The sequence below is a fragment of the Notamacropus eugenii genome, chromosome 6 (genome assembly GCF_028372415.1).
Source record: "Notamacropus eugenii isolate mMacEug1 chromosome 6, mMacEug1.pri_v2, whole genome shotgun sequence".
Classification (NCBI taxonomy): Eukaryota; Metazoa; Chordata; class Mammalia; order Diprotodontia; family Macropodidae; genus Notamacropus; species Notamacropus eugenii.
The window spans coordinates 51299909-51317131 of NC_092877.1; the positions used below are offsets into that span (position 1 = coordinate 51299909).

General features: G+C 40.8%; 1 protein-coding gene across 1 annotated transcript in view; it reads right to left on the reverse strand.

The window, feature by feature from the left end:
• Positions 1-1175: 1175 nt before the first annotated feature.
• The window catches only part of POLN (DNA polymerase nu), a 260105-nt gene continuing 244057 nt past the window's right edge, over positions 1176-17223 (reverse strand). Inside the window, exons 13-14 of the mRNA XM_072620027.1 lie at positions 5279-5340; positions 1176-2526 (exon numbers count right to left, since the gene is read on the reverse strand). Coding sequence (XP_072476128.1) covers positions 2168-2526; positions 5279-5340 — 421 coding nt within the window. The 3' untranslated portion in view covers positions 1176-2167. The remainder of the gene's footprint in view (positions 2527-5278; positions 5341-17223) is intronic.

The window sequence follows — 17223 nt, forward strand, 5'->3', positions numbered from 1 at the left end:
AATAACTTGACCTGGCCCAACAAAAGAGACTCAACCAAGAGTAATGGGCAGAGGTAGGATTTGAACCCAGGCCTTCCGACTCCACTCTATCAGGTTCTTGAGCACAGGAATTATGTGATCAGAACTGATTCTGAGTAAGATTAGTCTGGTGGCATGTTCAGTAAATCAACAAACATTTATTAAGCTCTAGGCCTTAAGCTAGGCATTAGGGATAAAAATATAGAAGTGAGACAATTTCTATCTTTAAGGAGTTTGGATATCGTGAATAAGGAAATATAAGACCCAGACAAAATAAAACACAAATTGATTGGGGAAGTATGGGTACTAACTAGAAAGGAGTGGAACCTGAGTTGGGCCTTGTAAGGAGCAAGGGGTCTGGAAGGAGTTGAGGGAGAGGACCTGGGGGAACAAAGGCTCTGGGGTTAGAGTCAAAGGTCATGCACACAGGAACAGAACGAAGGCAGGTGCACACAGTGCATGATGAGGGAGATGCTCTGGAGGAGTAGAGATTGGAACCAGGGGGATGAGCAAGGTTCTGAACATTCCATTTCCTGATAATGGAAAAAATGGGTCACAGACAAAAAGGATTGGGAGGACTCTTAGAGATAATGGAGTTTAACTCCCTCATTTACAGATGATGAAACTGGAACCTGGAAAGAGGAATGCACCCAAGGTATTTTTTTTTAAATTTTTCATCCAATTATTTTTATTTCATCAGTTCTCTAATGGAGACTGGCATCTCAGGATATCAGAAAGTTGTTAAGGACATTGAGAAATTATATGACTTACCCCAGGTGACACAGCCAGTGCTTCAGGTCTTTTTCTAAACCTCAATCCACATTCCTCCACACAGTAGGTGCTTGTTAAAGTTTGTTGAATTGAATTATACTACCAGTGGATATAAACTATATGAACTTTTGCCCACAATATGGAACTCCTAAAACACAGGAATATGGTGCTCTAGATATCTGAGTTTGAATCTTGACTTTACACCTTAATTAATTTACTGGCAATATATCACAGTGTATTAGAAACAAAGTCAGAATCTTAGATTTTGAAAGCTGGAAGTTACAGCCATAAGTTACAGCCAAGTTGCCACTACACATTGCATGGGTTGAGGGAGATTCTACACTAAAAAGACACACTAAAAATAAACACTCCTCAAGAAACAAAAGTGTTCACTCCAAAGGGTTTATTTCTTTTTTTATCTGTCACAAAGAACAGAATGGGGTGAAGACGGTTCTGCTGAACAAAGGAGCTGGGCTACAGCCCTCAGGGCAGGCTAGGGAAGGAAGCAGGGAAATCTGGACAGGAGAAGCCCATGTGAGGCTTCCACTGTTGAGGGGAAACAGGTTCTCTGATTCACAGGAAAAAAGGGAGCAAAAAAACAAGGCCAAGGATAACCTACTAACAAACACTCAGCAAAACACAAAAGTCAAGTGAAAGCCAAACATTCTGCCCCAGCCTCCTCTGTGGCGCAGTGGTTTGAAACCCAAGCCGGGCAGTTTTGCCCTGGAAACTTTTGGCAGACGCCCGGGGTACAGCCAGCTGCACACACTGAATTTTTCCAATGGCTGTCCCTGTAATGCTCAAAGAGAAATTGTTACCCACCCTCACTGTAATGGTTGGTGCGTTGTAGAAAGTGCTGAAAATGGGGTGGGGAAAGATCTGGACGTCTACGGCAAGTCGCTTAACCTCTTTCAGCCTCAGTTTCCTCATCTGCAAAATGGGGATAAGAATATCCGCAGGGCCCACCTCCCAAGCTGTTAAGATTCTGTGAGATGACGCAGGCAAACGCTATGCAAACCCAGAGTGCTATGAAAATGTCAGTCACTATTGTCCACGCTCCAATGGCTTTACAGAGCCAAGAGAATTCGGAGGGGAAGGTTTGGGGATTTCTCCAGGTTGGGTGGAGGAGAGGAGGCGGGAGATGAGGGTTATCGCCTCAGCATCCAGCGCCACGTCTGCTGAGCGATCCTCAGGTCCACTTCGGGGACAATGGCCAAGCAGCTCTGCACGCTCCTCGTACGGAACCGAAACCATTCTACAAGAAAGGATGTAGCGAGTGGAAGGTTTGCAAAGCGCTTTTCTCACAGCAGCCGGGAGAGGGAGGTGGTGCTGGGATCACCGTCCTCATCTTTCGGACCAGGAAACATGCTGACGGAGGTCATGTGAGGTGGCCACGGTCATCTCCGGGGGGCCACGAGGCACGGCGGGGAGGCAGGAGGTTGGCCATGGAGGGTGAAGGGCGGCGCGGTCGGTCTGGCCGGGAACAAAAGCCGCTCTCTGCCGGTTCCCCGGCTAGCCGGACCATGCGCTGGCACAAACCAGTGTCGGGCCGCCGTGGTTGCCTGGGGCTGCAGACGAAATGAAGGCGAGAAATGCACCCGCAGAGCTCCAAGTGCTGCTGTTGCCCTAGTGACCAAGGCTGGCCCGGCCAGGCTGGGCAGCACCGGGGGCCGCCTCCCGGAAGGGGCTCAGGCACCCCCACGAGCGGCCCGTGGCGAGGTTCACTTTCAGGGGGACCTGCGGGAGAGATGGCACTAGGTGGGTGAGGAACCAGGACGGGGGCGCAGCGCTGGAAAGGTCCTTAAGTAATAATAACGGTACCTCCCTAGTGCCCGCAGGTCAGCAGAGCAACAGAGGCTCGGGGGCCTAGCGACTTCCTCCAGGCCATTAAGGCTGGGGAGTGGCGCTGGAGACCCAAGAACTTCTTCAAGACTGGACATTTCTCTGTTGCTTTAACGCACCATCTCATCATCCTCACAAAAGTTTCTAATTGATGTTTATCAGTCTTTCGGGGCCTCTAGGCTGGTGAGGGAGGTGGACCTTGGAGCAGACAAAAGAGCGCATTCATTCGAGGTCAGACGACCCACGATGAACTACCCCGATCTACTTACTACCGGCCGCCTATGTGGCCTTGGACTAGTCACTCCTACCCAAGCTCCTCATCTGTAAAACGAGGGAGCTGGACAAGATGATCTCCAAGGTTATAGCCTGACAGAATTCTTGGTCCTTATGGTCCTTGACAAGGCCTTAGGAACAAGGAGTACCGAACTGCCAAAGGAACTTAACACTGAGGTACTTGGGAAGGCTTCTACTAGGTTCCTCCCAGGCACAGCTCTACCTTAAATAGCTTTTTGGAATGAAACATTCATGCACACAGTAAGGCAGGGTGTTATCACTACTATCTTCACATTGTCTGGAAAGGGGCTTATTTATTCAAATAGTTAATGGCAGAGGCAGTTCTCAAACCCAGGCAGCCCTATGGGGGACTCTCCTCTACCAGGAATAGCCAGTGGAGGATTTAAAGCTGGAAGGGACTTCAGACACAGTCTACTCTTCTTGACAGATGAAGAAACTCAAGCCCACAGAGGGGAAGTGACCTGTCCAGGATCACACCTGAGTCACAAACCATCAGGTTCACATTTAAACTTGGATCTTCTGCCTTGAAATGGAGGGTTGTGTTCATTGTAGCGCAATTTCCTTAGGCCCTTAGATAGCTCTCCAAGAAACATAATTCTGTTTTGGCAGCGGGTGGTTTCCCTGGTTCTACTTTCATGTATTTCACCAACTAGAGGAGACCTGAAGGAGTCTTACTGGCCTCTTGGTGAAGCAATCTTACCACCTTTCAGCACTATGTTCAAATGAGATAGTCTCTTGCTTCCAAGCTGAGCCTTTAATTTCAGCAGAAGGTGAGCACAGAGCTAAGCTACACACACACACACACCACACACACACCACACACACACACACACACACACACACATTTGGTGGTGATGACAGTTGGGGGGTAGAGGAGTATATCCTTGACCTGTGATTTCATTGCTCTCTAATAAGGCTCAATCGTTTCAAAGGGTTTAGAGCTTAGATGACTCCCCCTAATTTTACAGATGAAGAAACTGAGGTCCAGACTAGTTAAATACCTTGTTTGTGGTCACATGAAAAATAAGAAGCGCAGTGATCTTCACATGTAACTAGGGGCAAGTCACCTTACCTCTCTGAGCCTTAGCTTCTTTACCTGCAAAATGGGAATAATAATGCTTGTTCTATCTCTGTTTTAGGGTTATAAGGACCAAAGGAGACAATGGAAATGAAATGTTTTGTACTTGTAAATTGCCCTGTGGGAGGTGGGCAGGGAAAAGCAGAGAAAACCAATGAACTGTAAACTGGTCAACTTAAATAGCTCCCCTGGCAGCACTAATGTTCGTGTGGCCAGTCAATGAGGTTGATTTTTAAAGTCTCTGGGAACCTCCTTTACTTGGATTCCTTCTGGTCCCCACTGACAATGGAGAATTACCTCTCCAGAGGGTTGGAATTTTTTTCCTTCTCCCCTCCTCTCATTTGAATGACTTGGGACAAAAACTGGTTCCTGTTTGAAAACAGGCTGGAAGGTGTGTGGGGCTGGTTGGAAAAAGAAAAATAGAAAATTGATGGGAAGTGATGGCACTTGGGGACTTGAGGACAACTCTAGAAGTTTTATCTTTATCTCACAAGAGGGAGATAGCGCCTAACAATGGAACAACTCTAGCAACTCAAGCTTGCTTTGCTTGGGAAACTATAGGATATGGAGGTTAAGACGTGAGACATGGCAGGATGATGGAGAGTGAAGAAAACTGGCCCCACTCCCACCTGTGACTGGCAGAGAGAGCTTGTTGTAGGCCTCTGCCAATGGAATTCTCATATTTGGCCTATGAGCAGCCACAGGGATTTGTATTAGGGAATCTTTGGGACAACGGGTCATTCATTAAAACCTTTGTTTTAATAAAAATATCTTTGGGAATACTATGAACTGTGTGCTTGCAAGAATGGGTGTTACCTCACTCAAAGTGAGAACCTGAAAAGACCTTAGCTTAAAAGGGATATCTGGCCACTAGATCCAGATGGCTCTGGAGGAGAAAGTGAGGCTGGTGATTTTGTACAACCCTCCTCACTCTAATCAAAATCAGATGCAAGTTATAGCATCATCTCCCCGATGTCACAGTCCTCTTTCAGAACACAATTAGGGGAAGCACATACATTCTTTTTTCATGTTTTTTGGGGGGGATGAGTCAAAAAGAATGAGAAAATTCTCATATACTTGGGCTCTCTGTCGTTGTGACAGGCTGTGACACTTGTAATGGCCCCTTCTGGTTTCCTCCACTCCCAAAATGCTACTGCATGGCAGTAGGCCCCAAGGGGATTAGTCTCCAATGAGGTTAGCCCCAGAGGGTTCCTGTGCACATTCCCCTAACAGTTGTTTCATTAAGTCTGCCTTGGGTCAGGTTGAGTTTCTTACCTTTAGGTGCAGTTGCATGGCCTGGATGTTGCGCAGTGACTCCATGGTCTCTTTGACAAGTGCTATGATCAAGACAGAAAACAAACACGTGAAGTTGTGTAGCCATTTAGAACTCCAATGACTCCCAGGGTGCCTGCATATTTTGTACCATGGCGAGACATCATGCTTTGTCTTCCATTACTAGTCTAGAAGTACTTTGCAGGATACCTGCATTCCATTATCACTTCCCTCCTCAAAAGTCTTCAGATTTGAATCTCCTCCATCTGGCATTAGAGCCTTCCCCTGTCTGGCTCTGGTCTATGATCCCCACCTTGATTCCTTCAAGGCTCAGCTGAGGTACCACTTTCTACAGGAGGCTTCTTCTCAATCCCCCAGGTCTCAATCTCCTGAAATTATTTTGGGTTTACTACTCCATGTATGCTCTTTTAACCCTCTATGAAAATATGCATTTCTTGAGGGCAGGGACAACTTCACCTTTACTTGTCACAGTACCTGCTGCACAATTAGTACTTAATAAATGCGTATCAAACTAAATTTAACTCTTGAAAAATTGCCTATAAAATACATCTATGTCCATAGAATCCTATTTTCATCCTGGCTTACAGTGAAAAACTGAGGTAAAGGTAAGATCCTATTATAAGTTACTCTGTGAGACTTTCCAGTTTTCTCATTGTAGTGGACATATGGAAAGAATGACTGAACTTTAGACCTCACCAGGCTCTTTGTTTTGCAACTCTAATGCGCTTATCATGTATCACTGTATTTATCATAGATATTGGTGTGAATGCCCTGTCCCCTTTTTATACTGCAAGCTCTGCAACAGAAGGCACTGAGGCTTATCAAACATTTTATCTCTCCATTTGAACATACGGCCCTGCACATAGTAGGTGCTTAATAAATATCTGTTGAATGAATGAATGAGAAGAGCTTGAGTCTTGGGTTTGAGCCTTGGTTCTTTAAATATGATCCAATCACTTCACCCTTCTGAACCTCAGTTTTCCAGTCTAGAAAGTAGGCACACAATAAAGTGAGTATTCCTCCTCTCACAAGGCTATTTTGAGGGAAGTACCTGGTAAACTGTAAATTCTACAGAAATGTGAGCTTCCTACGGTTATTGTTGGTGTTATAGCACTATGCAACAAGGCCCTTCTGGTACTAGGGGCCTAGAGGTTGTGTCATGAGAGGCTCAGCTGATGAAGCTAGGGATGTTTAACATGAGGAAGAGGAGACTTAAGGAGAGACATGATATAAACGTCTGTAAGTATTTAAAGGACTGTCACCTGGAAGAGGGATTAGATTTGTTTTGCTTGGCTTCAGAAAGCAAAACCAGGAGGGATGAGTGAAAGTTGCAGAAACAAATGTAAGTTTGATGTAAGAAAGAATTTCCTCTCCTCAGGTGGGGGTTTCCCCTCCCTAGAGGTCCTTAAGTAAAGGCTGAGAGACACTTTTTATTATGTCCTGGAGGGAATTCTTCTTCAGGTACCTTTTGGACTAGATGGTCTCTGGGGGTTCCTTCCAACTCCCAGATTCTGTGATTCTGTGCAATCACCTTCTCAGCCTGGAGGATATAGATGGGAAATAGATGGAGAATCTACATGTAGGTGAGCAAGTGAAAAGGAAGGGATCTGAATCTAGCAGGGGATGTTGGATGGAGTCAAGCACACAGACCATTCTGAATTCATGGATCATTTTGATTGCCATGGTAGGTATTTTGGTAGGTATTTAGGGAATGTAGGTGGGCTTTTGTTTGACTTCACACACACAAACACACACACACACACACACACACACACACTTCCAATCTGATAACTTAGAGTGGTATGAAGGTGATGCTGGATTCTTGAAGGCCATGTCAAAAGAGTGATAGCCCTGGTTGTTTCTCCCGACATGGAAAGGCTTCTGCCAGTAAAAGTTTGAATCACCTGTCTGAGGATCAGCTTGGTGTGCTACACAGAACACTATCACCAGCAGGATGGACACTAGGGGGTGAATTCTTTGGCTATGGCAACCCATGTAACAGGGAGAGATAGATTTAGAACTGGAAGGTACAATACAGAATTGAAATTAAAACTGACAAGAGGCAAAGTGTTTTCTACAAGGTTTCACATAGGGAGAAAATAGCCTGACTAGAATTCAAACGCAGGCTCTATAACCCCAAATCCAGTTCTCTTTTTACCACCTCTCATCCTTCTGTGTGGTCACTTTTTGCTTTGGCAAAGGAGCAGAAAAGGGGCCAGAAAGGGTTAAGAACCACACTACAGTATTTTAATAAGTATTATTTAAACTGCTGGTTCTTTCTCTTTGACCAATGAGTAGGCTTAGTGCCAGAGGAACTGAACCATATCAACACTGATTTATTGCTATAAATGAACCAGAAAACATTAAGGAGATTGCAGATATATGTAAGGATGGCTCTTGGGTGTTTCTGTTGTTTTGCACTTAATAGTATTTTACTTTTTCCCAATTACATGTAAAGATAGTTTTCAACATTCATTTTTGTAAGATTTTGAGTTCCACATTTTTCTTCCTCCCACATTCCCCTTCCCCCAAGACAGCAAGCAATCTGATAAAGGTTATATATGTACAATCATGTTAAACAAATTTCCACATTAGTTATGTTGTGAAAGAAGAATCTGAACAAAAGGGAAAAACCATGAGAAAGAAAAAAACAAAAAACAAATTAAAATAGTACGCTTTGATTTGCATTCAATTTCTATAATTTTTTCTCTGGATATGGATAGGATTTTTCATCAAGAACCTTTTGGAACTATCTTTTTATTGCATGGTTGAGAAGAGCTAAGTCCATCATAGCTGATCATTGCACAATGTTGCTGTTGCTATGTGCAGTGTTCTGGTTCTGCTCACTTCACTCAGCATCAGTTATTGTAAGTCTTTTCAGGTTTTTCTGAAATCCACCTGCTCGTCATTTCTTATAGAACAATAGTGTTCCATTACAGTCATGTACCACAACTTTCCAGCCATTCCCAAACTGATGGGCAACCCCATAATTTCCAATTTTTTGCCACCACAAAAAGAGCTACTATAATTCGTACACGTGGGTTCTTTTCTCTTTTTTATAATCTCTTTGGGATATAGACCTTGTAGTGGTATTACTGGATAAAGGGCATGCACAGTTTTATAGCCCCTTGTGCATAGTTTCAAATTGCTTTCCTGAATGGTTGGATCAGTTCACAATTCCACTAACAATGCATTAGTGTTCCAACTTTCCCACATCCTCTCCAACATTTATCATTTTCCTTTTCTGTCATATTAACCAATCTGATAGGTGTGATATGGTATCTCAGAGATGTTTTAATTTGCAGTTCTCTAATCAATAGTTACTTAGAGTATTTTTTCATATGATTATAGAGAGCTTTAATTTATTCATCTGAAAACTGTGGTTTTTCTTGAAGAGTCAAATAAAGGAATTTGGACAGTGTTGGTATCAGTGTCATCAAAGACAAGAAACATAATTTCATGGGACCTCTGGTCATCTTGATTTGTAGTCATATGAATATAAGCAAAAAGATCACCATAGAGATAATTGCAGTTTATCCGCCAATATCTGTTGCAGAGGATGAGGTGGTAGAGAAATTCTATGAAAGAACTTGATAAGATCTTTCAAACCAAGTCAATGTATATTTTAATTCTCAGTGACTTCCATGAGAAGGTGGGCCTAAGGGAAGATGATGAAAAAATATCTTAGAAAATCTGGTTCAGGATTAAGAAATTAAAAGAGGCCAAGAGTTACTACTTAGAAGCTATGTGTCTATATATCATGAATACTTCTTTTAAGAAGAGAGTTGGAAGGTGCTGGGCTCGCACCAAACAACAGCACAGTGAAATGGACCATATCTTGACAGGCAACCACTGGTCACAAATGTGGGAGCTATTTCATAATTAGCTGTGTGCAGTCATATCATCAACTTGCTAGAGCAGATTAAAATCAAAATGAAAGGAAATGATAAGGCTCAGAAGATAGGGTATATAATTACAGCAGCACAGACCTCACTTCTTTTTTTTTTTAAACTATATACATTGGAAAATAGGAAATTGATAACATGGATTATCATGATTTCCTACAGAAAATGAATAGAAGCAGGGGTCACCACAATGAGAAGACCCCAGGCAGGAAACACTATGTCTTTGCCAAGTGGAGAAATGTGGCAGACAAGGGTAACCCTGGTTTTGAATATAAATTTTCTTGCAAAATCTTGTGAAGGATGAGAGAAAATTATAAGCAATACTGCTTCATAAAATTGTGAAGAGTTTGTGGGAGGAAAACAAGTCCACAAAAACATTGGCAAGGGACCCAGTAAAGCCATGTCACCCCAAGAAGACTTAAAGAGAAAATGATGAGTACAACAAATAAAAAGAGAGCAGAACACATCTGACAAGCATCTCTATACTGTAAGGTAACTGACATTCTCTGATCCAGTGAATTATCATGACAAAGATGGGGAGGGAAGAAAGTGTTTGCAGTAGGGAATGTGTTTCTTGGAATCATTTGCTGGACACAGATTTAGATGTGTTAGTCTTTCCTTGTGGAGGAATTTTACTTGCATGATGATAACAACATTTCATATAGTGATTTAAAATGGTCAGGGATAAGGACCAGATCTGAGATTTTACTGGCAAAGGAAACTTAGATGAGGAGACTCCTGAGGATGTGGGTCAGCACCTTCTCTGAATCTTCAAGTCTGAGTTGCCCACACTCTGGAGCACTGAGAAATTAAATGACCCGCCCAAGTTCATACAGCTACTATGTGTCTGAGGGGAAATGAAACCAAGGTCTCTCTGACTCTGAGGCCGACCCACTACACCGTGATCTCATGATCTCATCTGATCCTCACAACAATAACAGCTCATATTTCCACAGAGCTTTAAGCTTTAGACTTAGAGCTTTCTGCACAAAAATCCGGTGAGGCAGATGCTGGCATGTACTATCATCTCATTTTACAGATGAGTAACTGCAGTTACTTGACCTATGTCTCAGTAAATATCGTGTCAGCATTTGACCAAGCTCTTTTGATTTCAGGTCTAGCAATCCTTTCACCTGAAATGCTTTCCTCATAATAGTCCTGTGAAGTAGGTGATACAAATATTACTCTCTCCACGTCACATATAAAGACACTAAAGCTCGGAATGGTTAAAGAACTCATCTGAATTCACATGGTTTAAAGTTAGTAAGTTGCATCTTCTGTGTCTGAGACAATCAAGTATCTATTAATTACCTACTATGTGACTCATCACTGGGGATAAAAAGAAAGGCAAAAACAATTTCTGCTTTCAGGGAAGTCACGTTCTAAGATGAGAGACAAAATGCAAACAGCTATGTACAATCAAAATATGTATATATGCAGATACATAAATGAATATGTGCATTTGCATGTATGTCTGCATGTGTTTACACATGTATACACGTATATGTATGTATATATGTAAATTACATGTGCATATGCATGTATATGTGTAAAATTAGAGGTAATCTCAGGAGGAAGGCATTAGTATTGAAAGGGATCAAGAAACGTTTCTTACAAAAGGTAGGATTTTAGCTAAGACTTGAAGAAAGCCAAAGAAGCCAGGAGGTAGAGATGATGAATGAACCCCAGAAATGTGGAGATAGCCAGTAAAAAAGCAAGGGAGTTGGGAGGTGGAGAGTCCTGAGCAAGGGCAAAAGTCCAGTGCTGCTGGACCTTAGGAAGCGTGGAAGGGAGAAAAGTATAAAAGTGATGGAGACATAGGGAGGGGTCTGGCTGTGAAGGTTATTAAGTGCCAGAGATGGTGGAACAACCTTGGAGGACACTCAGTTAGTGGATGTGAGACAGATGAAAATCCAGCAAAGGAGAATGAGAAAGATCCGTCAAGGTGGGTTGGAGGAGGAGAAAACAAGGTCATAAAAATCAAAAGAGAAATGAGTACAATATTAAGGAGAAGAGACTGGCCAACAGTGTCCAAGCTTGTAGAGAGAGATGACAATTGAGAATGGGCCATTAAATTTGGCAGTAAGGAGATCATTGGTGACTCTTCAGAAAGAGACAATGCTTACTCAAAGGGAGTTCACATTCACATGGGGGAGAAATGAGTAATACATAAGCATATTCAGAATAAATATGAAGAGAATAAATACAAATCAGCACAAAGTAGTTTGTAAAGGAGAGAACTACCAGTGCTTCACATAGAAGGTGATGCTTGAGCTGTGTCTTGAAGGAAGAGAGAGACCTGAGGCAGAAATGGAGAGTTCATTCCAGACATGAGATGACCAGTGAAAAACATGGGATGGGAGACAGAGTGTCTCATCTTTTTGGAAGAATAAGAACACCAGTTTGGCTAGATCACAAAATGCATGATGGGGAGTGACATACAAGGAAGCTGGAAAAAGAGATCAAGGCCAGTTTGTGGAGGCCTTTACAAGCTGGACAGAGAAGATTCTATTTGATTCTAGAAGCAACAGGAAGGTACTGAATTCTGGAGCTCTTTTCACTTTACTGGTGAAGCATTTCCAAGCATTTTAGAGCCAATAATGTCACTTGCATAATAATGTCATTTGTGTTAATGCTGCAAATCTTTGAAAATCAGAGTTTTTAAAGAAAACAATTGATTAAATAACATTAACACTCAAAAATCAATTGCAAAATAGTGACTGGCAAGTAGCGAGAGAACTCTTCTGTTTCGCACAAGGGTCTTAAAAGCTCATCCTGAAGAACTACTGGGAAGTTTCTGTTTTTGTCATCCACTTTCCTTCATCTCCTCATCCCTGGAATGCTGCCCTTTAGAGAACTCTGTGCCCTCTTGCTGCACACTTGTGGGATGTTCCCAGGCCTGCCATCCCCTGAATGGACCTCACACTTTAACACGACCCCAGACCCTAAATCTCTTTCACTCAAACTCCTATTTTTAATAGAAGTCAGACAATTTTAGGGATAGAAGGGACCATAGAATATGACTTGTTAGTGTTGGAGTTTAATTCAATTAATATTTATTAAGCAAGGAAATGTGCTCCAGGGGGACCACTAACATTATAAGAGAACTAAAAAACCTTATAGATTGAATAAATAGTATGTCTTATACATACATACGTATATATAGCAATATTTTAAAATGTATGCAGATACTATTGTAATGAATAAAATATAGATTTCTTAAAAAGTATTAATGAAGTCATAATGACTTTTTTATAATGCACTTCCTCAATCAATAATAATGGTACTAATGGTACAACTATAAATAAATGGGGTCTGGGAAATCTTTTTCATGTTGAAAAATAAAGCAAGTCTTTAATGATTACTTTCTGCCAAGTCAAGCACTGTGCTAAGTGCTGGCAATACAAAGAAAGGTAAAAGCACGGTCCCTGTCTGCAAGGGGCTCACATTCCAATGGAACAACTAGGTATATACAAGGTACATACGGTCTTAATGAAGGGTAATCTTAGAAGAATGTCACCAGCGGCACTGGTGTCAGGTGACAGAGCCTTAAGGAAGTGAGGGAATCTAAGAAGCACAGATGTGGAGGGGGAGCTCATTCAGTATCTTTCCTTACCACTCTCCATGATCTGCAAAGCACATACACAGACTCATGAGCTTGTGCTTGGGAAATTCCCTGATACTGTAGAGACTTTGATGGGGAGCCTCCTCCTTGCCCTTACACCATCCTCCTGTTCTAAGACTCAGCACAGTCACATTAGGAAGAGGGAAATATTAGGACAAGGAGTGAAGAACTATGTTGCCCTCTGTCTGGGGCAGCCCCTAACTTAGGGAACCTCAAGACAGAAGAAAAAGGCTGTAACAGCCACTCTCTCCTTCCCCAACCCTGAAAAAAGTGGTGATTGCTAATTCTACTCAACCAGAGAATCAAAGAATGAGAGAAGAGGGGCAGGGACCTATACCTGGTCTGAAGGAAACGGGATGGGATCCAGTTCTGGACCCCCAGAAGCTACTTGGTGCAAGGAGTTGAGACTATATTGTGGTCTAGCTGCAGAAAATCAGTTCTTTATAAGAGAGGAATCCGAAAGTGAGTGACAGAAGAATATAAGGTGGGAAAAAGTTAAAACCAAGGATTGCAAGAGGAAAAAAATCAATTAAAAATCTAGAATTAACAGAGAAGATACAAAAACTGAAATGGAGAATGAGTACTAAAACATTTGAAAGATCACAAACCCCTCTAAATAAGTATTTCAAGACAAAGGAACTTGAACCAACATTTGATGAAACACAAAACCCTGTGAATTTTCAAGAGAGCATAGAACTACAGCAGGATATTCCAGAGATTTAAAAGAGAAAATAAATATCTTGAGAGACGTTATAAGGAAACAAATTCACAACAGAAAAACATTTTAGCAGAGAAATAACAAATTTCTCCAAAGGAGAGAAAGAGAGAAAAACACATTTGGAATACAAATATACTAAAGTGAAGAATAATCAAAAAACAATAAAATTAAAAGAACACATGATCTCTATTTAGGCAAAATTCATTGATCTTGAAGACAGAATATATAGAAACAATTTAAAGATTGTAGGATTCCCAGAATAAGACAAATAAAAAAATCCTGAAGCCACAATGTAGGAAATAATCCAAAAAACTGCTCAGAACTTCTGAATACAAAAAATATAGGACCAAGTAAAAGAATCTACATATGATCTCCAAAAAAATTAGAAGAGAATGAAAGGAGCTGACTTTCACAACTATGGAAAGGTGGAAAAATTCTTTACTAAGCAAAAGAACTAGGTGATTACAGAAGGAAAAATGGAAAATTTTGATGACATAAAATTGAAAAGCTTTTGTATGAACAAAACTGATGTTGCTAGAGTTTGAGGAGAAACAATTAATTAGAAAAATTATGCAGTGAATACGTCTGATAAAGGTTTCATATCCAAAATATACAGGTAATCAATGCAAACACATGACCAACAGCTGTCCCCAATATATGTGGTCCAAAGAATATGAACAGGTAATCAAAAAAAAAAAAAACAACCCTATACACTCTCTAGATCCTTATGAAAAAATGCTCCAAATCACTACTAATAAAAGATACACAAATTAAAACAACTGTGAGTTTTTACCTTATACCCTTTTGATGAGCAGAAATGATAAAAGTCAAATGTGGTAAATGTTGGCCTGAGTTGTGAATTGGTCTAACACCAAACTACAAAAAAGCAGCGAAACTGTTCATATCCTTTGACCAAGAGATAACACTACTACGCATATACTCCAAGGAGGTCAAAGACAGAGCAAAAGATCAAAAATATGCGACAAGATTTATAGCAGTATTTTTTTGTAGTTGCAATGGAAAGAATGTGCGTACAATAACAATTGGGAAATGGCTGAACAAACTGTGTCATGTGGATGTAATAGAATATTATTGTGCCACAAGAAATAACAAATACTAAGAACTCAGAGAGATTTGGGGAAGACTTATATGAACTAATGCACAGTGAAGTAAGACAAATCAGTATATGAACTGGGCACAATGTCTGTAACAGTGTATACAGAAAGAAAAAAAAGAAACCGACCACTCTAATTGTAATAACCAAGTTGAATCCAAGAGAAGAGATGAAAAAATGCACCTTACTCCCTTCTTTTGCAGAAGTAGGAGACTAGGATTTGCTTCATTGCATATGCCGTCTTTTTTATTTTTTGTTAGAAGGGATAGTTAGTGGGCTAGGGGAAAGGGAGGAACATAAACAGGAAAAAGAATGACATAAAAACAGAAGATATCAATATGTATCTTTTTTTTTTTTTTTAAGACCAGCACTCTGAACATTGAAGTGGCTTCAGAGAAAGGATGGTGAAGTATGCCTGCCTCCTTCCATGTCAGCAGACGATAATAGGATCAGGAAGGAAGGAAGGAAGCTCAGAGGTCACATGACCCAAACCCTCTCATTTTACAGGTGAAGACTAAAAGACTTGTACAACCTCACTCAAGTTCTCTACCTCCAGAGCCACTGAGGAATGAGGCCGACATGAACAGACATGGCCAGAGAATTGGCCCCCAAAGGCATCGAGTCAAGCCCCCTTATTGTGCTGAGGAGGGAGAGGTGAAGTGACCTGCCGTGGGTTACACAGCCGATAAGCATTTGACAGAAGATGTGAATGCAGATCTCATTCTCAAGCTGATGCTAACTTGCTCTCCCATACTACTGGTTTGCTTGGCTGCCCACTTCTTTCTTTTGTTACAGGGGAAGGTTCCACAGCAGGGAGGAAATCGGTGGGAATTGACAGTGATGGTTTTTAAATGCATCACTGAAACAATATGCAAAGATTGCTTTATTTTAGAGGCTCTTTGGGAGCACCAGTACAGAATTTTCAGGGTGTTAGGCCTGTGAGTTGACAAGGTTCCTCCCTCCCACTGCCCCTAACCTCTTGTCTTGGCAATGTTTCTCGGTTGGCTGCCCTAAGCACGAGGTCTGGGGATGAGGAGGTGGTGGATGGTAAACTCTGACGTAGGAGGATCACGGGGAGGAAGAGCAGATGTTTAGTCTGGAGAAAACAAGTCTTATGGGGAACATGATCGCTGTTATCAAGTATGTGAAGGGCAGATATAGGGAAGTGGGGTTAGACTTGTTTTGTTTGGCCACAGAGGGCAGACTTAGGAGTGGTGAGTGGAAGCTGCAAAGAGACAGACTTACTGCTAAGTAAGGAAATACTTGCTAACAATCAGAGCTGTCCAGAAGAGGAATAAGTTCCCCATCACAGGAGAGCCTGAAGTTGAGATAGGATAGCCACTTTTGGGTTTTAAGATCTCTTTACACTCTCAAAAATTATTGAGGACTCCAGAGACCTATTGTTTAGGTGGGTTGTATCTATTGTTATTTATTGTATTAGAAATTAAAATGGATAAAATTTTAAGTTATTTATTAAATTCATTAAAATAACAATAAAACTCATTACATATCAACATAAGTAACATTACTAATGAAAAATAACCATATTTTTCAAAACAAGAAAATGAGTGAGAATTATACCAATGTATTATTTTACTTATTTTTTTAAAGAAATATTTTATTCTGAACTTAAGAAATCAAACAAGCATTTCTATAATATAGTAAAATAGAAAAAAGATGATTGCACATGAAACTGAAAAGCTGTTACACACAACTCGCTATTCCTTTTACATACATACATACGTATATATATAATGAAGTAATCATAGAACTTTTTCCCTTTTTTTCTTCCCAGCACCCTAGAGATGGCTACCATTAGACACAGATGTGTGTGTATGTATGTATATATATATGATATGTATATGTATATACACACACAGAAATATATATATATTAAAATCATTCTATACATACTTCTATTTATCAATTCTTTCTCTGGATGTAGATAGAGTATTCCTTCATAGGCTCTTTGTAGTTAATTTATATCATATTTATATATGTATATAGTATTTATAATAGTCAAAATGACTTAGTTGTTCAGTTTTTCTTAAAACAATATTGCTGTTACCGTATACTACATTCTCTCTTAGTTTTGTTCATTTTGCTCTTCATTATTTCATGCAAGTCTATCCATGTTTTTCTAAGATCATCAAGCTCATCTTTTCTTATAACATGACCATATGTCACAACTTGTTCAGTCATTCCCCAGTTGATGGGCATCCCTACAATTTCCAGTTTTTTACCTCCACAAAGAGAGCTGCTACAAATATTTTAGAACACATCGATTCTTTTCCTTTTTCCCTAATTATCTTTGGAAACAGTTCTAGTAGCGGTATCACTAGGTCAAAGAGTATAGGCAGTTTAATAACTCTGTGCATAATTTGAGATTGCTTTCCAAAATGTTCACAGTTCTACCAACAGTGATTTAGTGTCCCAATTTTTCCACATCCCCTCCAACATTTGTGCTTTTCTCTTCAATTGTTTTAGCCAATATTTTACTTATTTTTTGCAAATCTCTTTAATATCTGGCTTAACAGAAGATAGCTGTATTTTCCTATCTGCTTC